Genomic DNA, 24,965 nt, shown 5'->3' with positions numbered 1-24,965 from the left:
CTATTGCTATCACAGACCTATATTATTTTTTGGAGGAATATAGAAGATTTGGGGACCTTGGACTAGAAAAGATGTTAAACTGTGTAAGCAGGCCTTAATGGGCCATCCCAGGGGGAGTTTAGAAGACAATAGTGTTGAGAGCAGTGTGGCCACCTTTTGCCTCTCACCTAAGAATCTGTCTGAGGCTAAATTGAGAAAGAAAAAGACAGCATGGCTATTGTGAGTTTAAAGGGCCCTTCCAAGATTTGGGTGTTGGCCCTGTGAGGGAACTAAATGGTAGGGTCTACCATGAAAGGTTTCTTCTATGTTTACAGGACCAAGATGAAAGAGGAAGGCTGGGCTGATTTTGTTGGCAGAAGAGACTATAAGACAAGCTAATATTTACTCTCACAATATTGACTCTGTTGAGTGGTTATTACTAATAACTCGTATGCAGATCAATGAAAAAGGGCAAATAAGGAAATATAAAAGATACAGTTTGAGGAGAAAAAAAAGGGACATTAGGAAATTTTATGTTGGGGCCAAGGCTTATGCTGAAGGACATAAGGAGGGTCTGATGTAGGACAGGATAAAGGAGTGTATCCTCAAGGCAGAATTCCATGAAGCCAAAGCTGCAACTTGTGAAAAGAAAAGGTCCAAAGAGTATTCTCCACCTAAAAAGCAAATGTATAATTAAAGGAGAGGTCCAGCCTTGCATGCCAAGCAAGCAACCCAACTTGGTACCCTATGTCATGGGGTTCTGGCTTTAGGTTATGAAGGGTAGAGGAGTGAAGCGGTTGTGCGTTCTTCCTCTTCAGTTAAAGAGAGCTGCCGAGGACAGCTCTGTTAGCAGAGGACTCCCTGCATGGCATCGCTGAGGGTCCACTGTGTGAAGCTGTGAAAGTGGAGCCTGGCTTGAATTGCAGACTCTAGGATGTTGGAGATGCCAGAGCTGTGGGATATCAGCCTGGGAGAGCGGTATACAGGGAGTGGAGCTAGGCCAAAGGAGAGAAGTGTGTTTTAGTCAGCAAAGTTGGAAGGATGCAGCCACCTTAGCCCTTTGATACCAGAGATGGAGTTACAGGATTTAGAATTGGCCTACTGGGTTTCCATTGGTGCTGTCATTCCTTCCGTTTGAAACAGTAATGTATATTCTGTGCCATGGTCCATTGGTGTTATGTAATTTGTTTTTTGATTTAATTTTATAATTAAGAGACTGTGTTGAGTCTCACAGGAGACCTTGGACTTCTAAACCACGTGAAGACTATAAAAGACTATAGGGGCTTCTGGAGTTGGACTAAATGCATTTTGCGTTACGATATAGCTGGGAACCTGTGGAATTGAATGTGGTGGTTTGAATGAGAATGCCTCCTGCCCCCACATGTTTGAGTACTTTGGAACTGTCTGGGAAGGAAGAAGAGGCGTGACCTTGTTGGAGGATATGTGTCACTGGGGTGGGCTTTGAGGCTACAAGAGCGAACACCATTTCCAGTTAGCTCTCTGTGCGTCATGGTTGTGTCTCAGGATGTAAGCTCTCAACTACTGCTCTAGCACCATGCCTGCTTGGTGCCATACTCCCAGCTGTGACGGTCAAGTACTCCAACTCCCTGGAAATATGAGCCCAAAGTAAGTGCTTTCTTTCCTACATTGCCTTCATCATTGTGTTTGTCGCTGCCATGGAAAACTGAGACCATGGCTTTGGTGCTAATGAGCCCTTGCAGGACAGGTTTCACACATCATTTCACTTGCTTGTTTCCTCTTCCACTTTTTGCTGTGCGAAGACCTTGCTATGTGCCTGACCCTTGCTCTTGTAATTTCCAACTTATGGAACTGTGAGAAACAAATAATTATTTTTACATCACCCAGCCTTAGGCATTCTGCAATCTTAGGACACACCTCAAACACGCAGACACACAGACACAGACACAGACACACACACACACACACACACACACACACACACACACACACACACGTACTTGTTGGTCTCAGACTTGAGTGTGCACTCATGTGCTTGGGCGGTCTCTGGGCTCCATCTGAGATGCTAGCCAAGGAGGTGTGGTGTAGAGGCTGGCAGTTCTCATTTCTGTTCTAGAGAGCCACTTCAAGGACTACTGTGCTGCCCCATTCTGCACACACCCCTAATCATGTATTAGATATGTTAGAATTAGAATATTCCAAACACTGAGGTTCCCAAGATAGTTTAAAGGTGATGGGTAGCTCCAGGCCTTGCTAATGGAAACCTAGCCATGTATGCATGCATGTCAAAACAAAACAAAAAGTAAAGATGATATATTTACCCTAATATATGTTGTGACTGCAACAGATAGTCAGTAGAAAAGGCATTGCAGGGAAGTTTCTGAGTCCTTAACTTCATGCTAACCCTCTGGTCCTCTGGGAGTGTTATGTAGTCACGTGCATCTCAGCTTGTACTGCGGCTGTGCGAACACTCAGGGAAACGGAGCTGGTGGCATGGTTAGAGGTTTTCTCACCTGGGAGACTCCTCCTCTTTCTTAAAATGTGTCCCTGTAAGGTACTTGCAGCACCTTTTGTGACACTTTGCACGAGCATTTTCTCTGGCTTGTGTTATGAGAGCACTTCCATGGTGGATGAAGCCTTACTGACCCATGTTTCTGGAGGGAGTTTTAGTGTGTGGCTCGTCAACAGCTACCCAGAAGTGGAGAGGAAATCAGCTGGGGCTGGAGCTGCTGTGCCTACAGATGGGAATAAGAGGGACACTGACATCAGTGTGCCTGGGGAGAGGATGCTCTTCCTCTTCGCTAATTCTTCCTCAGGAAAGCATATCTAGATTAAAGAGCCTGTGAAGAGTCACTCATAGTTGAGAAGTTAGATGCCTCCTGAGTACTGGGATTATACTTTTAAGTCATGACTCTACTCTGACCACAAGCTATGTTATTGAACATAGAAAGCTGACCATAAATATCCATAGGAAAATATACATTTGATAGACTTGGGAGTAAACACATACCTGTGAAACCACTGGCACATCAAGGCCCATAAACATGTCCATCACCTTTTTCTTACTTTTCTATTGATGTGAAGACACCATGACGAAGGTAAGTGATAGAAGGAAAAGTTTACTGGGGCCTCACAGTCTCTGAGTATGAGTCTCTGACCATCACAACAGGGAGCATGGGGCCAGACAGGCATGGCATTACAGCAGTACCTGAGAGCATATGTTCTTACCTGTAAGCAGGAGAGAGAGAGAGAGAGAGAGAGAGAGAGAGAGAGAGAGAGAGAGAGAGAGAGAGAGAGAGAGGAGAGAGAGACAGAGACAGAGACAGAGGAGAGAGAGACAGACAGAGAGAGACAGAGACACACACAGAGAGACAGAGACACACAGAGAGAGACAGAGAGACAGACAGACAGACAGACAGACAGACAGACACACACACACACACACACACACACGGGGGGGGGGCACGCAATGGAGCTAACTGGGAATGTCATAGGCTTTTGAAACCTCATAGCCTGCCTACAGTGACACGAGTTCTCCAACAAGGCCACACTGTCTACTCCTTCTCAACCAGTTCCACTAACTAACTGGGAACCCAGCATTCAGATGTGTACACCTACTTGGGACATTCTCCCTCAAACCATCACAGCTTCCAATGAACCCTTCTGTAACCTGCCTTGGCCATGGTGTCTTCACAACAATAGAAAAGTAACTAAGACAGCCCGCCAACATTTCTTCTCATAGCTTTTGTTAGTATTATGTATTCTTGGTGGGAGGACTTAATTCAAGATCTAAGACATTAATACTTTTCTGTGCATGACACAATATTGTTAGCATAAGTGTTGTGCTATATAGTATATCCCCAGAACATGTTTATTTGGTAAAACTGAGACTTTGGATCTTTGTCCATCTCCTTTCCAGTTCTTCCCCCACCCCGAGCTTTTGGCCACCACCATTTTACTCTCTGCTTCTGTGGCTTCTGTTTTCCATTCACATATAAGCGAGATCACACAGCCTTCCTGTGTCTGCCTTCTCGCTTCATCTGTGTATGGAACCACAGGAATTTAAGGTAGTGCCTTGCAGGGATACCTGCACGCACATGCTATTTGTAGCCTAAATCTGGAAACACCAACATGTCTGTGGTGTGTGAGTTAATAGAGGGCACCGACTTCTTTGTACTATGCTTTCTTTGTGGCAAAATGACACAGGAAATAGAAATCAGAAGAAGTCTGTTAGATTGGATGACCATAGAAATAGGGGTTTCCTGTAAGATAATCTGCCTCAAACTGCAAACCATGGAAATCAGCCTCTTTTTTTAAAAAAAGTTTTTTATTTATTATAATTTATTCACATTACATCATGATTCTTATTCCTTTGGTCTTTTAAAAATTAATTCATTCATTTTACATCTCAATTGTTATTCCATCCCTTGTATTCCCCCATTCCTCCCTCCCTCCCGCTTTCCCCCTACTGCCCTCCCCTATGACTGTGACTGGGAAGGACCTCCTCCCCCTGTATATGCTCATAGGGTATCAAGTCTCTTCTTGGTAGCCTGCTATCCTTCCTCTGAGTGCTGCCAGGCCTCCCCATCAAGGGGACGTGGTCAAATATGGGGCACCAGAGTTTGTGTGAAAGTCAGTTCCCACTCTCCACTCAACTGTGGAGAATGTCCTGCCCATTGGCTAGATCTGGGTTGGGGTTCGATGTTTATTGCACGTATAGTCCTTGGCTGGTGCCATAGTTTGAGCAGGACCCCTTGGCCGAGATACATCCATCATAATGTTCTTCTTGTAGGTTACTAGGACCCTCTGGATCCTTCTATTTCCCCATTCTGCCATGCTTCTCTTGCCTAAAGTCCCAATAGGCTCTCCTCCCCTCTGTCCCACTTTCCTGATAAGTGAAGACTTTCATGAAACATGTCCCTTGGGCTAGTCGGAGCAGTTAGATTCCTTTGCTCTTATCTTCCCATTCCCACTCTCCCGCCCTCTTCCACATCCCGCTCCCCCCATCTCCTGGCACCCCATCTCCCACAGACCTTAACAGGAGGGGCCCTCCTCCCAGAAATTAGCCTTTTGAATGCATTCATGAAGAGACAGTGCTTTAGTCAGTAGTGTGGTTTGTGAGTCTGAGGTTGAATAGATATCTTAGGCCAGTGTGGTTGCTTCGTTGCTTTACACAGCAGCAGTTGTTCAACTAGATAGCTTCACAAGATGGGGCTTCTTTCCGGGTGCAGGATGCCCACTCGTGTCTCTTCTCCTCTCTTTCCCCCCACTTCAAATTATTTAAACATGAGTAGAATGTTTCAATGGAATAGCGTTACAAACCCATACGGTGACCCAAGCCTTATATTTGTATTTCTGCTCCAGTGCCCCCTGCCTGAGTTTATTGAAGGGTTCTGTCCCGAAGCATGGTTCTGCGCCTTCATCACAGCCCCTCACTTTGGCATGGCTTGATTGCACATGCATTTGAAGCATTGAAGCTGATAAAGAGTTTTGAGAGGTGGTTACTTGAGAAAAGTGACATTTTAGGACGACGAGTTTCCCTCCCATCTCTGCTGATGTTTGAATTCTTCAAAGCATCACAGCGACCAGGGGGAAAACACTCTGGCAAAGCGGTTCTCTGCAGAGTGTGTTGAGTGAGTCTAGCATTTGCCTAGACCTTTTCTCAAGGAATTGCTCTCATACAGCATGCTCCAGGCTCAGGCCCAGGATGTGCCTTCAGCTTCGGAAAAGAAAATATAAAATTAATCGGGTTTTAAAATAAGCTGCAAAGTCAGTGAAAAATGACACAGTTCCGATAATGAGCTTAGGCAGTTAGCTTTCTAGTGCACGCTGGTCCTCACTGACCCTCCCCTTGGGCAATGAACTTTGGCACAGTCTCTTCTTATAGTTTAAAGTGTATAAAGTGAATGCCGAGAGGCAGGATTTAAGCTTTCCCAATGGATTGATTTACTATCAGTTTAAGCTAAAGATTTCTCTGCAAATGCTAAAGGTTTGGCATTTAAAGAAGTTGCACAGTGGATGGCTGGTTAGTAATTAGCATTGCAAAGTGCTGCTGGCACCATGGTGGGTGATTACACATGGATTTTCTTTTTCTTCTTTTTCTTCTTTTACCGTTTATGTCACCCTTGTGAACGCTGTCATCATTTCTGTTGCATAGAGGAAATCGAGGCCTAAAGAGGTGACATCATTTGGTCATTTGGGGCCCCAGTAGCAGAGCCTAGAGAGGATGACAGGTGTTTGGCTACAAGCCCACACCCTCACCACTGTGTTCATTTTGAAATAGTGTAGGATTCTGTGTTGCCCAGGGTCTTTCCGTTTTCACCCTTAGGAAAAACATTAATGGAGAAGCAAATACTGACGGGGCGGAGATTCTCAGTTCTGGAAAGTTTTCCGTTGCTGTGAGCATTGGGTACTGTGTAGGACCCCGTGAAGGGCCAGGGAAGGGAGCATCAATTGAATAGTTCCTTACTTGCCTGGCTGGCACTGCTATATAAACACAGCACGTAGGCATAGGAAATATGCAAATCAGCAGGGCAGTCCCAGCCATGCAGGCTTTCCTCACGTAGCAAAATCAATCTGTATTTGGAGACATGGAAAAATAAAACATTACAAGTCATCTTTGTAACCGGGTTGCTCATGTGACCCGTCATTTAAATTTCCCCAGCTCTCTGTCCTAGCGTGTACGGGAGTGTACTGAATTAGAATATCGTGGGACAGGAGAATGCATGCTATGGTTTGGATATCATTTAGAGATTTCCTGCCCCCTCCTTCTGAAACAAAGTTGGAGTTTATTAAAAACAAACAAGCAAATAAGCAAAAGTAAAACTCACAAGACGGGCCCAGGGTGTGACCTAGGGTGTGCTCTCCTGTCGACAGTGGCGTATGTGATGTCACCATTTCCCTGAAGTGCTCCTCAAGGGATGGACTTTACAGTTGCAAAGATTAAGTAAAGTTTTTAAAAAACCAGTTTAAATTGTGATCTTGACTACTTAGTTATCACATCTTAATTTCTCTTGCAAGATGAAATTGCAGAGGGCTGCAGATGGAAGGTTAAAAGTCAAAGGCCACAAAGATGTAAGACACGTGACCTGGCCCCTTTTAAGTCTCGGCTTTTAGTTAGTTGTTGATCTCCTGCATTGCTTCTCTTTAAGGAAGACAGAATTCTTGTGTCACAGACCCTGTATCCACAAAGTGTTGATACCTAGACACTAACTAGATGGATGTTCAGATTACAGAACCTGGGACAAGCAGGGTGTAGTTGTATTGATCTGACCAGAGCTTCTGAAGACGCTGCTGTAGAACTGGGAGGAGCCAGGTGGATTGGAAAAGATGGATTTGGCGCAACAGCTAATTTGGAGATTTTCTTTCCTTCTCTGGCCTCAGTTTCCTCCCGCATGAGAAGAATGAGGCATGGCTGTTTCTTACTGCTGTGTAGTAGTTCAGTGAAGTGATGACCGTTGTAGGTCACTTGGGTCACAGGTGGAGGGAGCTTGGGGAAGGCACATGATACTTCCGCTTGCTACTTAAGTTCTTCTCACATCCACACCTGGTAGAATACAGGTTCTTAGGAGGCTCAAACCTGAAAAATCACAGCAACATCCTCAGAACCAGGCAAGTCACAACCTGGAGAGGCAACCGGAGACAGGGAGATGGGCTGGAAATGGCTGAGAGAAGAAGCTGGGTTTACACCGTAGGAGAACAAGAGGCAACCTTTGCACATGTGCTCTCCGCTCACTAGATGATAGGTAGGGGCAGTCTTTTGATGGATGATCTATCTATCTATCTATCTATCTATCTATCTATCTATCTATCTATCTATTTATCTATCTATCTATCTATCTATTATCTATCTATCTATTATTTATCTATCTATCTATTATCTATCTATGTATCTATGTATCTATGTATCTATGTATCTATCTATCTATCTATCTATCTATCTATTATTTATCTCTCATCTATCTCTATCTATCCATTTAAGTCTACTACTATTCATACATGTATATAATGAAATATAGTCATATACCTGACCCCCAATAACCACTCACATCCCACAACATCTCTCTTAACTTTATTTTCTTTTCCTCTTCCTCCTCTTCTTCTATGATAATGTACTAAAAAGAGTTAGTGCTACTCATTTGTGCATGGGTATAGGGCCATCCATCATAGCATGGGAAGCCCACTAGTTCCCTACCCTCAAAGGAGAGTGTTTCTCCCCTGATGAGCAGCTATCCGATGGCAGTAGCACCTCAGTAAGGCGATAGGCCTGAAGACTGACCCCTGTCTATATCAGATGGCTTCATTGTAAGTACATCTGTCACAGTTACTGCGATTCATGATGTAATAGCCGTGTCATGTCCAAAAGACAGCATTTCAGCGGACTGCTCCCTATCCTCCAGCTCTTCCATTCTTTCTGCCTCCTCTTCTGTGATGGTCCTTGAGCCTTGGTGGGAAGCTATTAATGTTGTTTCCTACAGGACTAAGCACTCAGTCCCTTCTTTCCAGCATCTTGACCAATTATGTGCCTCTGAGCTGGTTGCTGTATGCTCCGTTAGTTGCCCTATAACAGTAGTGCCACTATGACACCAGTGGGCATGTCTTCCCTGGCAGATCGGTATTGTAGCATTCAGCTGCCCATGTTGCATAAGGACAAGAATGTTTTATCCTCGGTGGCACCCGCACCACTGCGGAGAGAGTCAAGGGCAAGGGACTGCGGATTTAACACACACACACACACACACACACACACACACACACACACACACACTCAAAATAAAACAGCGGGTCCTTCATGTTAAGAGAGTAGCAGCAGTGGCAGCAGCTTTTATTCAGTGTCCAAAGAGCCTTCTTATAGGCAGCAAAACAGGGAATGCCACTCACAGGTGAAATCCCTCAAGAGGTGATTGCACACAGGAGAGAAAGTCCCAAGGAGGGGAGGGTTGTGTTCTCAGAGCAGTAAACATGACAAGCTAACCAACGTAAACACAGACACGGAAGCTGCTAGAAACAAGACATGAAACAGTAAGACAGGCAGGAAGCCCAGTCGGGCCTGGTTCCCACAATCCTCAGCTGCGTGCATAGCACTAATCATGTAGCACTATGAGGGCTAGCAAACAGGGCATACAGGGCATACATTTTCTGGACAGTCTGAGACTGACATCTCTATGGCCCACAGTTATAATGTGTGGTGGGATCAGCAATAAGGTCTTACCATGCAGGTCTAGTGGGCAGCAAGAGTAATGATAACATCCTATGATGTTGAGAGCGTTGGGGCACTTTCTTGACCAATAACTTTTGGGATGTGTGTCTGTGCCTTGTACTTCAACTTTTGTTTAATAACTCATATCCTCTGGGAGTGGCAGTGCCAACCCATTTAACTATTCAAAGTGCCCTGCATTTGAACTCATTTCTTTTAAAGTTATATTTTGAAATTAGCTTATTAGGTAGTAGGTTTCCTTCAGACTTTTTCAGAATAATTAGTTTGTGTTAGTTTGCCCAACCCTCATCTTGTGTCTTTTTGGGTCTGAGTTACCTCAGTCAGTTTACAGTTTCATTTGCAGATGTCATTTTTTAAATGACTTAGTAATACTCCATTGTGTATATGTACCACAGTTTTCTTATTAATTAATTGGTTGATAGACATTTGTTATAATTCAATTTCCTAGCTACTATGAAAAGAACAGCAATGAACATGGATGTGCAAGTTTGTTTGTAGTAGGATACAGAGTTCTTTGGATATCTACCCAGAAATGATATAGCTCGGTTATTTGGTAGCTGTATGTTTAGTTTTTTGTAAGCCTCCATATTATTTCCAGAGTGGATGCACTAGTTTATACCCTCCAACAGTGTATATGAATTCCTTTTTGCCACATCCACACTAGTAGTAGTTGTTTGTTTGTTTATTGATGGTGGCTGGCCATATGACCAGTCTAACTTGGGTGACATGGAATCTAAAAGTGGCTTTGATCTGCATTTCCATCTGCCAAGTATGTTGAGTGACTCTCAGGTGTCATAGCCATTTGTGTGTGTGTGTGTGTGTGTGTGTGTGTGTGTGTGTGTGTGTGTTTTCTTTTGAGCATTTTCTTTTCAGTTCATGGTTACAGTTGTTTTGAACCTACTGATTAGAGTGCTGGTAATTACACTTAGGTCCTTTGTAAAAAGTGTTTTTGTTCTTAATTGCTTAGCAGTCTCTCCAGTTCCCATAGGTCACTTTCAAATTAGTTTGTTTATTTTCTTGGTGTTTAGGTTATTCTGGGGGGAGTTCTTTATATATTCTAGACACTAATCCTCTGCCAGATGGATATCTGACAAAGATTCTCTAGGAATACATGAATTCTAATACCTAATGTTAAACCGAATACCTAATCAAGTGACACACAGTGACGTCAGAGCAGCTGGTTAGGGATGTAATTGGGAAACTTCTAAGAACACTTACTAATTTGTCCTCCCTTTTCCTCTATGTATGTTTTAGCCTGACACAAAAAAATTTGTGTAGTAGGATTTTCACATTAACAAATCTAGTAGTTCTGTAGACACTGGAATTACACAGATTCCTATTATCTTTTTTGTGATTTATTTATTATATATACAGTATTCTGACTGCATGTATGTCTGCACACCTGAAAAGGGCAGCAGATCTCAGGATAGATGGTTATAAGCCACAATGCAGTTGCTGGGAATTGGACTCAGGACCTCTGGAAGAGCAGCTAGTGCTCTTAACCACTGAGCTATCTCTCCAGAACCCTTATTTTCTTCTTTAAAGGGCCTTGTCTGATATCCTTAGGTCTGGAACAACCAAATCTGTTTAAAATCTTATTTATTTATTACACACACACACATGCACACGCTTTGAGCACGGTACCTTTGGAGCTGGAGTTTCAGGCAGCTGCAAGCTGCCTTGATGTGGGCACTGGGCACTGAACTGGTGTCCTCTGCTTGGGCAGCATGCTTTCTTAACCACTGAGCTTTCTCTCCAGCTGTTTTTCTGTTCTCAAGGTTCACCTTTCATTTTCTTTTTTATATTGTAATTTATGCATATTTTAAATAGTTTATGAAACTCTGAACCTGCTAATGTGTGGTTAGTGATTACTCCCCTTTATTCTGCTTTTCTTTTCAGATAGAAGAATTCCGAAGGCTGAGGACACACGTTAAGGGAGCAGAACTTGTAGAGGGCTGCGATGGGATTCTAGGAGACAATTTCCGACCTACCCAGCCCCTGAGTGACAGAGTCATCCGAGCTGCATTTCAGTAGCCAGAGAGACCGTGAACAAGCCTGTCTGCATCAGGGTATGTGAAATTAGACAAGGAAATGAGTTACCTTAACCCAGCATCCCAGAGTCATCCTATGGTCTGACCGTTGAAATGCACTTCATTTCAATACATTTATGATGCATTTTCATGCCCCATTAATGACAAGTAAGGTGGTCCTTTGCATTTTATGCAATTTTTAAAAAAATCTATTTTTCCTTTAGTTTCTCATTTGAAAATCCTTAATTTTCAACTTCTGCTTTAATAGTGGCTTTCCTAAGGAAAAGTACACGGGGTGCAGAGGCAGGAATTTGCAGTGGTCTCTTTAGGATTCACATTGTCATCTGAAGATGCAGCTGCCAGGTCTTCTGATCAAGGAGTGTGAAAGGAGGCCTAGAAGAAGGAATCTTGTTTAATCACCTTGTAGGCTCACCTTGTTCATTGCTATATGGAGGGCTGATCTGGCATGACTGAAAGTCCTGTGTCCTGTAAAAGTGTTTTTATTAGCGTATGTTATTTGTACAGAATATTTGGCTTGTGTGTGACATTTTCATACGTATGACACACTTTGATCCTATTACTCCTTTTTGTTTGTTTCTTAGAAGTGCTTTTTATTTTCTAAATCAAGAAGCATATATTAGATATTTTAATATTGCCCATTATTTTATTGAATGGCATGTTGAACTCAAGACTAATAAATATTACTTACCCTTAAGGAGCTCACATGGGAAAGATAAAAATATGCAAATATCACTATGGATTGGAATCTTTCTTTAACTTATAAGCCACTTAAGTGTGTACTGACCAGAGAAATTGTAACAGACAGCTGCTTCCCTCAAGGGGGCACATCTGCTAGAACCAAGCCTAGAGAAGCAGGTGATATCTGGGACCAGTGATGAACTATTGAGTCTATGGGATGATGTGTGAGTCAACACAGTCCAGGGAATATGAGATGACAGGTAAATGGAAATCTCAGGCCTTGAGGAGCTGACAGTCTCCTGACCTGGCCACTCTTGATGGAGATTCCACAAGGCGATGGTCTTGTCTATCTTCTGTTCTTGTCTCTGCTGTGGTGTGTGCTGTGGAGTCTCATTTTCTGCATACTCTTTGCTCACTCTGTACTGTCCATCCTTCCTTGTGCCCATTTGACCTCTTATCTACCTCTGGATAGGTCTGAGCCACCATGTTCTGCAAGCACCTTCGCATGCACTCATCGTGGTGAGCTTGTTAAGCTCCTGGGCGTTTCTTAATCCAGGCAAGTTGAAAAATCAAAATCAAGCATCACAGAAGACCAGAAAATGAGTCTGTGTGGAATATGGAACTGTTTTCATGGAGGAAGGAATATGACACTCAAATGGATCAGAGGGATTATTTCATTAAGTGGTTATGAAATCTTATATGGGACTTTACAGTAGAAGGAATAAAACCCAGGAAATCCAGGTCATTCATTGCCTAACGCAACCCATTGTTTGAGCAGTGAAGCTGAAAGGTTGATGTACACAGTTTGGCTGAAGACTCCTTTTCCTTTTTCTTTCTTTCTTTTTGTTTTTTAAAGGTTTATTTATTTTTATGTATACAGTGCTCTGCCTGCATGTACACCTGCACACCAGAAGAGGGCATTAGATCACATTATAGATGGTTGTGAGCCACCATATGGTTGCTGGAAATTGAACTCAGGACCTCTTGAAGAGCAGTCAGTGCTCTTAACTTCTAAGCCATCTCTCCAGCCCCAGACTCTTTTTTCTTAACACCACCAGGTCTGAGGTCAGAGAGGGTCTCCACTCTGGTGGTGTGAGTGGCTCAGGTTAATGGGAGGGTGGAGACACAGGCACAATAGGTGGAAGAGTGTTTTCAGAAGAGTGTTTGTTTAACTTCTAAATGGCTGTCTGGTGCTTTCTTAAAGTGCTTCCACTCCCACCAGAAAAGAATGTTCTAAGTCCTTACACCACCAGCACTGTCAGGCATTATTGATCTTCCTTTAAAAAAAGCTATTAGTACATGAAGTGCACAGGTCAACAGTATCTGTTGTGATATTTTATACATACATACCTTAATGTATTTATTATGATAAACTGGGCTAGGCAAAGCAGAATGCTGCCGTTGATTTTATTTTGAGCACAAGAAATACCAGAACTTGTCTGCATGCGTGGGGGAGGAGCAGAGCACACAGCTGAGCACTTGGTTTTTTTTTGGGGGGGTGGGGAAGATCCTAGTATTGAAGACTTTGAAGCTTGAAAGGCTGTGACCCTGAGCACACAGGGAGACCAGTTTCGTTAAGAGCAGGTGCCTCCTGTGCTCCGAGAGTGAGGAAGAAGAGAGTGCTGACTTAAAGATCGGACCCATCTGTGCCTTGCTGTTTTTAAGTGAGGAACAGGGTGGTCACCAGGAGGGTAAGAGTGGCAGTGACGCTGGAAAAGACCCTCGGGATGGAGAGGGTAGACCCGCAGGAAGAGGTGCATTAAGAGGGTCATAGAGAGGTGCAAAGGGACTGGTGAGTAGTTACTTAAGAAAGAGGCTATCCAGACTATAGTTGATATTCTCTCTGTGACTATAATTAAGTGTAAACTACACTTTTAGTGACGTGAGAGTATTGCCTTGAGTGTTTGATTCATAGACCACAGGTGCTTCTGTCTATGTATCTGAAAAGTCATCACTATTCTCTGGCTTTATTACACAGAGATGGTGCAACCTCATACTGCTTATGAGATTTTGTATATTTTAAATCCTTAATTGTTTGACAGGAAAAGGGTGTTTACTCTTTTCTAGATATTTAACTAATTATAATTGAGATTTTTTTTCTCCCCCAAAGGGGGGCATTCTTCAGAATTTCTAATTCTGATTTTGTCCTTTTCTGAATGCATTATCATCATCCTTTTGTCTTGAAATGCATAATACAAATGTAGTCATAGTTCTACATAAAGTTATATTGGGAAATCAGACTTAGGGATATGTTCTTTTTATTTGATATTTAATAATGCCCCAAGGCTTGTAATTCAAATTTTTATTAAAGTGAAATTATTTGACAGTCAGACTTTGAATTTAATGCATGAATGTTTCATTTAAGCTCTTGGAACTAAAGAGGGGAAAATCCACGGTAGTTGTTCTCTTAAAATGTTTAAAATAATGCAGATTTATTTCAGCTGTGCTTTTTGAAATAACTTTAGTTTTGGAATTAAATTTACAGCTTTTTAAAATGTGCCATTTCCGGACATCTGGAGGGATTTGATAAGAAGGGATTATTATTCCCATGAGGGCCCGAGACCTTTTTATGTTAGCATCTAAGAAGTGTGAATTAGGACTTGGACTCTATTTATCGAATTATCAGGTAATTTGCCAAGGTGCTGGGAATTCTTTGGTTCAGCGGTGATGGCTCACATTTCAGGGAGACAATTGCTGCTGCTGCTAAGAGGTTTCTTAATTATTGAAGGTTTTTAAAAGTGTTTCTTTTTTTATTTATGTGTATGTGTGAGTGCATGCCACGTATGTGCAGATTCCCACAGTAGCCAGAATACAGCATCAGATTCCCTGGAACTGGCATCAGGACGCTGTGAGCCTTCTGGTGTGGGTGCTGGAAACCAAGCACAGGTCCCCCACAAGACCAGAAAGTTAATTGCTGAACCATCTCTCCAGTCTTTTATATAGCCTTGGTTTACCTGGGGCAGGGTAGATATTCATCCCTTAAATTACCTCCCATATCTCTCTTCCCCAATCTCATGCCATCTGCTTCTAATAATTTCTACTGAGCTACCTCCCATCCATAATCCCAAATACTGCTAATGCTCTTTGTCTGGGCCAAATCTTCCATCCACACCAGCCATGTGCTTCTTACTCCAGCCAACCCATGGCAGCCTCCTTCCTTCTCCTACGCCTCTCCTTCCCAAGATCCTCTTCTGATCTCTGACTGCTTCCCTTCCCAAGATCCAATCTGTTCCCCAAAGCCTTCAAACTTTAGCCACACTTAGCCCATTTGCCCTGTTTGGATGTCTTAGCTTTTCATTGGTCAAACAGGAATAAGTTTTCAGACAAGGTTACAAACATTTTTGGGGTACGCAAATCTGCTCACTGGGGCAGCAGCCAGACCCACCTTCAACAATGTGGTCTAAATATGTTCTGTTTTTCTATTGCCTTTTCTCAAAAGATATGTGTTAACATAAGGTGGTTCAGGCAGCTGAGAGGACACATATCTTCCGAGGAGAGAATTTCTTTCTAGGAGCTATAAGGCAGACTTTCTACAGAGAAGTAGATCAGATCTTAGAGGGACTTTTGAGGGGTACTGTGGATGGAACCCTCCCAGTTCCTTCCTGCATGCTGTTGATGGGAACCTGGCTGGACAAGGGCTTATTCCAGCAGACCTCTTGGGGGCCTTGGTCCTGTGTGAGGGCTTGTGTGAGGAACGTGCCTCCTCTTCCTTTCTTGACTAACTGTATCATGGTGAAGGCAAATGGTAGTAGACTAGGCAGCAGGGAAGTGATCAGGAGCTGAAGTTAATAAGGTTGTGTAGTATATCTCCAGCTAGAGAAAAGTAAAAACTAAAAATATAATTTGGGGAAATCGCCAAAAATGCTAAAAAAAATGTGTGCAGAATTCCTGAGAAATAGCATGCTCTTTAATCAAGATTTTAAGAAGACTTTTTTTCTTGGGCACTGCATGAGTCTCCTATTGAGACAGGGCACCATGGAAGCCCAACCACAGAGAGAGTGGCACCCACACTAGTGTTCCATCCTGATCGAGATCCTTAAAGGGGAATACCATCCAAGTTGGATTGATAATTTCCTTAACAGTTTTCCCAATTAGAAAAACCCCAAGGATTTCCTAGAGAGCCAGACTGGCTATTTACAACTTAGCTTGCTCCTGGGTGGGTGGGGGGTGGGGGGAGTATGACGGCTACAGGAACTGAATTGCTAGGCTATTCTTCCTTTAGGATCCCTGCCTCCCTCCCCCCAGGAACTTACCATCAGGAAGCCCTGAGTGTTCTACCAGCTTCTGACTGTTTAAATACAGTTTATATTTGAGGGGCCACACTTTTCCTCCTTGAAGCCGTTCCCAAGCGAGCTTGCTTTACTAGCCTCACTGGATTTCCTGGAGTTTAGATCCACCACTCATTTAGCTTTTAGTTGCTTCTGGTCTTCTAATAATGTGGTTAGTAGGAAGGAGTAAGTGTTATCGTCACCCTACTCCACTCAAGTGTGAACTCCTGTGCACTGGAATTAAGTCCATTCGTAAAGCACTACATACATTTGGCCAGTTTTCTTTATGCACGTATCCTAAGAATGTTTACTGTGTCAAGGCCCACGACAGTCTGGTACAGGAAATGCCACTGCACAGGTTTGACCAGAGTGCAGTGCAGTGGCAGGATGCAGACGGGTAAGCGCGAGGGGATGCCAAGCATCCTTTGTGGTTCTGGGAGGTCTAAAGTGGCAAGGATAAGCAGAGCCAGCCGAACTAGGGACCAGAGACTCCCATGATTCTTCATGCCTCTAGGAAAGGAAGGGCTAATCTAGGCTGTGGTCTTCTCGTGTCAAAGGCTTTTTGGACTCTGTCTTCACAGTCCCTTTATATAGACTCAGCTGGCTGATGTTCAAAGGCGGGCCACGGGAAACCCAAGCTTCCTCCCCTTACTCCACATTTCTAATTTGTCACCCGTTTTTGTATATTTACCTTCTGTTAGCATCCAGAGCTGTGTAGTGTCTCCATATTTGTCATTACTACCTGCAAAGTCAGCATCAGATTCTGGTAAACTGGTGTATGGTCCTAACTAAAGATGCTAAGGAAAGACACAGATAACACAACTCCAACTCATATGTCAATTCCAATCAGCTGGCAGTAGCTGTCTGGAGAGGGCTAAAGATTCTGAACTTCCCTGTGAGCACAGCAGAGGAGGAGTAATGGGACTGACTGGCAACACCTGCCATTGGTGGGGATGGCTTTCTGTTCTTTGCTGTAGCCCATAATGAGAGGTAACATAATTAACATGTGGCTTTGATGTTCTCTCTGTTAACTACGGAATCTTTTGAAATGAGCTTTGGAAAATTGATCTGTATTAGCCAGTAATGTTAGCTCTTAACTGAAGAAGTACAGAAGCAAGTCAAAGTGGTTGAGTCCCTGATTTACTTGGTCAGTATTTTCATCTCTTTTATGTACAGGCTAAGGTCCAGGTTAAGGGCACTAAGCCCTAACCCCTCCAATGCTCCACTGCCTAATGCTATATAGCATACTGCTTACACCCAGGAAGTGCTTGGGAAACCTGCAGTCTCAGGGATGGGGGGATGGAGACATAAACCTTTAGAGTGGTCAAGTATTCATAGAAGAAATCTTGTAAGAGGAAAGGGGATCAGACGAGATCGGGCGCGTTCAGGGTGGTATGAATACTATTCAGCTATTAAAAACAAGGAATTCCCGAAATTTGTGGATAAATGGATTGAGCTAGAAATGACCATAATGAGTGAGTTAACCCAGAAGCAGAAAGACTCAAATGGTATATACTCACTTATATCTGCATATTAGCCCAAGGGGCATGTCCCACGAAAGCCTTCACTTACCAGGAAACTGAGACAGAGGGGAGGACATTCTAGTGGGACTCTAGATGAGAGAATCATGGGAGAATGGCAAAGTAGAAGGATCCAGAGGGTCCTAGAAACCTACAAGTAGAACATTATGATAGGCAGATTTGGGCACAGGGGTCCCGCTCAAACCAAGGCACCAGCCAAGGACAATACAGGCGGTAAACCTTAAACCCCTACCCAGATCTAGCCAATGGACAGAACACTCTCCACAGTAGAGTGGAGAGTGGGGTATTACTTTCTCACATACTCTGGTGCCTCAACTTTGACCATGTCCCCTGGAGGGGGAGACCTGGTGGCACTCAGAGGAAGGACAGCAGGTTGCCAAGAAGAGACTTGATGCCCTATGGACATATACAGGGGGAGGTAATCTCCCTCAGGAACAGTCATAGGGGAGGGGAATAAGGGGAAAATGGGAGGGAGGGAAGAATGGGAGGATACAAGGGATGGGATAACCATTGAGATGTAACAAGAATAAATTAATAAAGTAAAAAAAAAAAAGAGGAAAGGGGATGCTGACATGAGCCTCCCAAGACCAAGAAGCCATCTACTTTAAAACGCTTGTAGTGGGAATATAACCAGAGACAAATAATTTGCTTTTAGCTGTAAATTTTAGAGATTAAAAAAGAAAAATGGTAGAGGCATACAGGTCTGCTAAATTCTCTGGCTTTTTAAATGCATTTTTTCCTTTTTTAATGTATATTTTATTTATTATAATTTATTCCCATTACATCCTGATTGTCATACCCTCCCTCTTATCTTCCATTCCCAACCTCTCCCCTCTTCTGCCTATTCCCCTCCCTTAGGCCTCTGATAGGAGGGGCCCCTCCTACCCCAACTGTCTGGCTACAGGCTATTAGTTTTCATCAGGATAGCCTGCCTCCCCTTCCTTTTTGTGCGCAGTAGCCCATTGTGGTAAGGGGCAGTGACCAAATCATGGGCATCTGAGTGCATGTCAGAGGTTTATCAGCACTGCCCCATCATGTGGAGAATCAGCAGTCCACCTGTTACATCTGACCAGGTGGTCTTTGTTCTCTGCATGCATGTGTCCTTGGCTGGTGCATCAGTTTGTGCAGCCCTCTCTCCCCTCCCCGTCCCCCGCCCCGCACCCAACACATGGAGCTCCTGCTCCCTCCCAGACCTTCCATCCCCTGACTCTTCTCTACAACTCTCAGCATTCCACTCAGAGTCCAGCTTCAAGTCCCAGCATCTGTCGTGATTCCCCGCTGGGTGGAGTCTCTCAGAGGACATCTATGTTGGGCTATTATCCACTTATAAGTGAGCATATACCAGGCATGTCTTTCTGGGTCTGGGTTACTTCCCTCAGAATGATCTTTTCTAGTTCCATCCATTTGCCTGAAATTTTCAAGATTTCCTAGTTTTTAGTAGCTGAATAGTATTCCACTGTGTAAATGTACCACAGTTTCTCTATCCATCCTTCAGTTGAGGGACATCTAGGTTGTTTCCAGAATCTGGCTATTAAAAAAATGCTGTTATGCAGGTAGTTGAGCAAATGTCCTTGTTGTATGGGGGAGCGTCTTTCAGGTATATGCCCACAAGTGGTGTTGCTTGGTCTTGAGGTAACACTATTCCTAATTTTCTGAGAAAGCACCAGATTGATTTCCAAAGCAGTTGTACAAGTTTGCACTCCCATCAGCAATGGAGGAGTGTTCCCCCTTCTCCACATCCTCACCAGCATGTGCTGTCACTTGAGTTTTTCACTTTAGACATTTTTATACGTGTAAGATGACATCTCAGAGTCAATTTGATTTGCATTTCATGGATGGCTAGGGATGTTGAGCATTTCTTTAAGTATTTCTCAGCCACTGATATTCCTCTGTTGAGAATTCTCTGTTTAATTCTGAGCCCCATTTCTCAATTGGGTTATCTGGGTTTTTTGATGTTTAATTTCTTGAGTTCTTTATATATTTTAGATATTAGCCCTTTGTTGGATGTAGGGTTGATGAAGAAAAGTTCCCAATTTGTAGGCTGTCACTTTATTCTGTTGACAGTGTCCTTTGCCTTACAGTTTACTGAGGTCCTATTTATTAATTGTTGATACTAGAGCCTGAGCTATTGGTGTTCTGTTCAGGAAGTTGTCTCCTGTGCCAATGAGTCCTAGGCTCTTTCCCACCTTTTCTTCGAACAATTTTAGTCTCTCTGGTTTTATGTTGAGGTCTTTAATCCACTTGGGCATTAATTTTATACAGGATAATAAATATGAATCTATTTGCATTTTTCTACATGTGGTCATCCAGAAGATGCTATGTTTTTTTCCATTGTATGGTTTTGGCTTCTTTGTCAAAATCAAATGACCATAAATGTGTGGATTTATTTCTGGGTCTTCAATTCCATTCCATTGATTAATTGGGCTATTTCTATGCTGCTACCATGCCATTCTTATTACTGTTGCTTTATAATTCAACTTGTGATCAGGGATGGAGATTCCTCCAGATGATCTTTTATTGTAAAAGATTGTTTTAGCTATTTTGAGTTTTTTGTTTTGTTTTGTTTTTCCACATGAAGCTGAGAATTGATCTTTCAGTGTCTTTAAAAAAATGTGTAGGTATTTTGATAGGGATTGCATTGAATCTATAGATTGCTTTTGGTAAGATGGCCATTTTCATTATGTTGATTTTCCTGATCCACAGGCATGGGAGAGCTTTTCATTTTCTAATGTCTTCTTTGATATCCTTCTTCGGAGACTTGAAGTTTTTTTTCTTATAAGTCTTTCACTTGCTTGGTTAGAGTTATACCAAGATCCTTTATCTTATTTGTGGCTATTGTGAAGGGTATGGTTTCCCTAATTTCCTTCTTAGCCCATTGGTCATTTGTATACAGGAGGGCTACTGACTTTTTTGAGTTGATTTTGTATCCAGCCACTTTGCTAAAGGTGTTTATCAGCTGTAGGGGTTCCTTGGTAGAATTTTGGGAGTCACTTATGTATACTATCATATCATCCACAAGTAGTGATACTCTGACTTCTTCCTTTCTAATTTGTGTCCCTTTGATCTCCTTTAGCTGTCTTATTGCTCTAACTAGGACTTCAAGTATTATATTAAAGAGATGTGGAGAGAATGGAGAGCCTTGCCTTGCCTTGCCTGTGATTTCAGAGGAATTGATTTAAGTTTCTCTCTATTTAGTTTGACGTTGGCTATAGACTTGCTGTATATTGCCTTTACTATGTTTAGGCATGTGCCTTGTATCCCTGATCTCTCTAAGACTTTGAGCACGAAAAGGTGTTGGATTTTGTCAAATGCTTTTTTGGTGTCTAAGGAGATAACCATGTGTTTTTTCTCTTCATTTTTTTTCCCTCTGGGTATTTTAATTTTACTTAAATATTCCAGTTGTTTTCATAAGGAGTTCCAACAGTCTATGCCCAGTACTTTTGACAAAATCTGAAATATTTATTAAGATTATATAGAGATTTCTCCAGTCAAGATATATGTCATGATGTAATAACTCGTCAAAATAAATTGCCAAAATTGTAAAGCCATGACAGCTTCAGAAGAATTCATTTTCCATCCCCCCACTTGTTAAAACAAATCCTGAAATTGGACTGTATTCTTACTGTTCTCATCTTTTGGAGTTCTCATTATTCATTCTGTGATGGGTTTAGTAGGAACTTAAGATTTTTAGTGCTTTTCTGCAGAAAATACAATATTTTCAGAGACTTCTGAGGAGTGCCCTACTGAATTGAATCACAAGACACTTTATAATATAATCTTTCGCCTGAAGAGCTCCTTAACTAAATTATTTCAAATGGGTACTCCCCATACTTAGGGGAAAAAATTAAGGCTTTGCTCTTTTGAAATACCCCTTCAGCATTCACACCAGCATAATATCCAAAGGGAACAGCCCATCACCTTTCTGAAGTACTGGGCCTTCTACTCTGTGCTGGGATGCCGTCCTCATGGGGGCATTCTTATTCTCAGTATATAACTATTTCTGATATACATAAATGATTGTGTTTTAAATATTCTCAGATTTGCATGGTCCTCCTGCTCACATGCAATGATTCTTACACCCCTGTGCTGCAGAAAAAGCAGCAGTGATTTTTCAAGAGTTCAGCTATGTGCCTTTAATGTCATTTTTTCTTTACAATTATAAAGATTCTAATTATATGATTCTAATTAGTGGATCACAGCAAAAAGAATCACTGTACTGCTGCAGAAAAGAAACATGAATAACAATGTTGCTAATCATCAAAAGTAGTCATATATGCCACATTTTGGTACCTGAAATATTTACATAGAAAATAAGGTAAAGACGCACCTTTACTTATAAGGAGACAGAGTACAAACAACCCCTTTTTCATAATAGCTGCCCAGAATACCAATTCTGCTTAACTTCATTGACTTTGATTTCTGGATTAAAAGAACTAAGCCTAAACTAGTGAAAAATGAAGAAGATGTGCTTTCAATTAAGACGTAATTAGATACTCAATCACCCTTACAACACACCAGGGAGTGAGGAAGAAGGAAGAAAAATGTGACTCACCGTAGTGTATAAAATGGTTTTGTTAATTAGTTTAGTGCTAATTGAGATAGAGCAAGTGTTAGAATATCACATAGGTTTACTTCTGAGTAATTTTAGAAGCTAAGTCGAGTGGTTTGTAACTTCAGTGCAGAATAATGTAGTGCTTACGAAGCAGTAAGGGCTATTCTGCAGAGTGGGTACAACTGCCTCTAAGAATGCTCATATTCATGTAGAGTGATGACATCAGACACTGTCCTGCACCGCCTCTCACTTAATGCTCCCAACACCCTGAGAAGCACCTGCTCTTATCTGTAATTTAGGGAGAAAGAAACTGAGGCAAAGAAGTGCCCAGTAGCTTGCCTAGGACCACAGCCAGTGAAGCCACTCAGATCACGGTGGGATTTGCTCCTGACAGTGAGCTATTGTACCTAAGGGATTTCTTCCCTTTTAGAGAATTCCCTGGGGGTGAGATTATTTGAGGAGGATGGGAGAATGTGTGTGTTTTCACTTTTTGGGCTGTGTTGCTAATTCCTCTGAAGGGTCACTAATTCACATATGCCCACCATAGGGATATTTTACAGAATGAGGTTTTGCAGTCCAGTCTCCCTGCCACCTGTATCTCCTTTCCCTTCCCAGCTTATGCTATAACAAGCTAACCGCACAGTTATTTCTTTGCTTTTGTTTTCATGACTCCAAATATAGTTGATAGATATTTATGGTTAAAAAAATTCAAGCGACACAGTCTTCGATGAAGCAACGGCACATGTCTCTGGAACTCTGCTGCCAGCGACAGCCATCGGTAGCCCCAGGTGTCCTGGCATGGCTGCGGACCCTGAAGCTTGTGTGTGAGGTGGTGTGAGTCCCCAGTGTGACTGGGACAGAGTTACTGACACTTTCCCCTCACGTAAGGGAAGCTGTAGTGGGATGTGTCTCAGAGGTGATGGAGAGGCTACAATGAGAAAACAAAATCTACACGTTTACGTTGCTTGTTCTACAGTATAAGAATGCAAGGACTTCAAGTCTCTTCTTGGTAACCTTCTGTCCTTCCTCTGAGTGCCACCAGGTCTCCCCCTCCAGGGGACATGGTCAAAGGTGAGGCACCAGAGTATGTGAGAAAGTAATATCCCACTCTCCACTCTACTGTGGAGAGTGTTCTGTCCATTGTCTAGATCTGGGTAGGGGTTTAAGGTTTACCGCCTGTATTGTCCTTGGCTGGTGCCTTAGTTTGAGCGGGACCCCTGGGCCCAAATCTGCCTATCATAATGTTCTACTTGTAGGCTTCTAGGACCCTCTTGATACCCTATGAACATATACAGGGGGAGGTAATCCCCCTCAGGAACAGTCATAGGGGAGGGGAATAAGGGGAAAATGGGAGGGAGGGAAGAATGGGAGGATACAAGGGATGGGATAACCATTGAGATGTAACAAGAATAAATTAATAAAGTATTTAAAAAAAGAATGCAAGGACTATTAATTGTGTACGTTTGGTCTAGATATGAATCTGTGTAACGTGCATGTAAATGCTCCATGTGGGATTATTCTGTGTATGTTATTTTTTCCTGCTGGTTTGATGATGTGTCTTCTCGTCATTGACAGCTATATGTCATACACTTAAGTGTTTGTTAAGTATAGGTTACTTTTTTAATTTTTAAGGATTTGTTTTATGCGTGCGAGTGTTTTATCTTCATATATGTGGGTGTGTGCCACCTGCATGTCTTGTGTTCATCATTGGGCTCCCTTGGAAGTGGAGTCAAGGATGTTTGCGAATTACCCTGTGGCTACTTGAAATTGAACCCAGATCCTTTGGGGGAGTAGCAAGTGCTCTTAACCACGAAGCCATCTGCCCATCTCCAGTATGCCACTTTTAAACATCTGCTAAAATGTATTCACACCTGGGCTATTTTGAGCATTCTGCTGTGATCAGCTATACTGTGGCCTGGTTAGTGACTTAGTTTCTTAACATGTTCTTAGTAATGAATTGCCAGAGGTTTTTGTTTTGTTTTGTTTTAACTCAGAGAAAAATTACTGTCCTCAAGAGTTGTGTCAGTTCTTGCCCTAACTATCCATATGCTGAGAAATGGTTCCTCTTCACTTTTACCAGCGTGAGTGCTCAGGGAATTGTCGTTATTGCCAGGCTGTATACAGATGACCCCTGCACTACAGTGTGTCCTGTGGCCCTTGGCTCATTCCTGGCACTCCTGTACTGCTCCGTTATTCTGTCTAGTGATACGCACTAATTTGTGACATTAGTGTGGAAGAGACCCCCTTACCGGTCTCTTCTCACTGTTCTCACATGTTTAAAATGCCCAGATAAACCACAGAGTCGTTTTAGCAGAAGAATAAAAGTAGCAAAATACAATGAGAGAAAGGAAGGAAAGGATACTTCCAGAATGTGTGATTTGCATTGCATATCACTTAAGGGAGCTCATTTCTTTATAATATTGAGGAACAAAGGGTAGACATTTGTTTAGTACAATTATTATAATTTTTATGTCATGCATACATTATAAGACTATATTTCATATATTTTGTTGCTTCGTTACAGTTCCTCTGGGTAGGCATATTTGGGCAGAGTCAACTGGGGTGTGCCTGGACAGTGAGTGCGGTGATGGCGAATGAGCCCCTTCACTCACTGGCTCCCCAACTTGGGCAAGTTATCAGCAGTCATTCAAGGTTTGCTTCCTCAAAAGTGAGGTGGAGACAGTGGATTCAGTTCCTATA

The 24,965-nt window shown here is 42.6% G+C and overlaps 1 protein-coding gene across 1 annotated transcript in view; it reads left to right on the top strand.

The window, feature by feature from the left end:
- CA8 (carbonic anhydrase 8) overlaps positions 1-24,965 on the top strand; it is a 98,499-nt gene that overhangs the window by 61,334 nt on the left and 12,200 nt on the right. Inside the window, exon 8 of the mRNA XM_084800058.1 lies at positions 11,075-11,244. Coding sequence (XP_084656184.1) covers positions 11,075-11,209 — 135 coding nt within the window. The 3' untranslated portion in view covers positions 11,210-11,244. The remainder of the gene's footprint in view (positions 1-11,074; positions 11,245-24,965) is intronic.

Source organism: Acomys minous (genome assembly GCF_964271855.1).
Source record: "Acomys minous genome assembly, chromosome: 1".
Lineage (NCBI taxonomy): Eukaryota > Metazoa > Chordata > Mammalia > Rodentia > Muridae > Acomys > Acomys minous.
The sequence above is the reverse complement of the archived record's forward strand: the minus strand, read 5'-3'. Positions and strand labels throughout refer to the sequence as shown.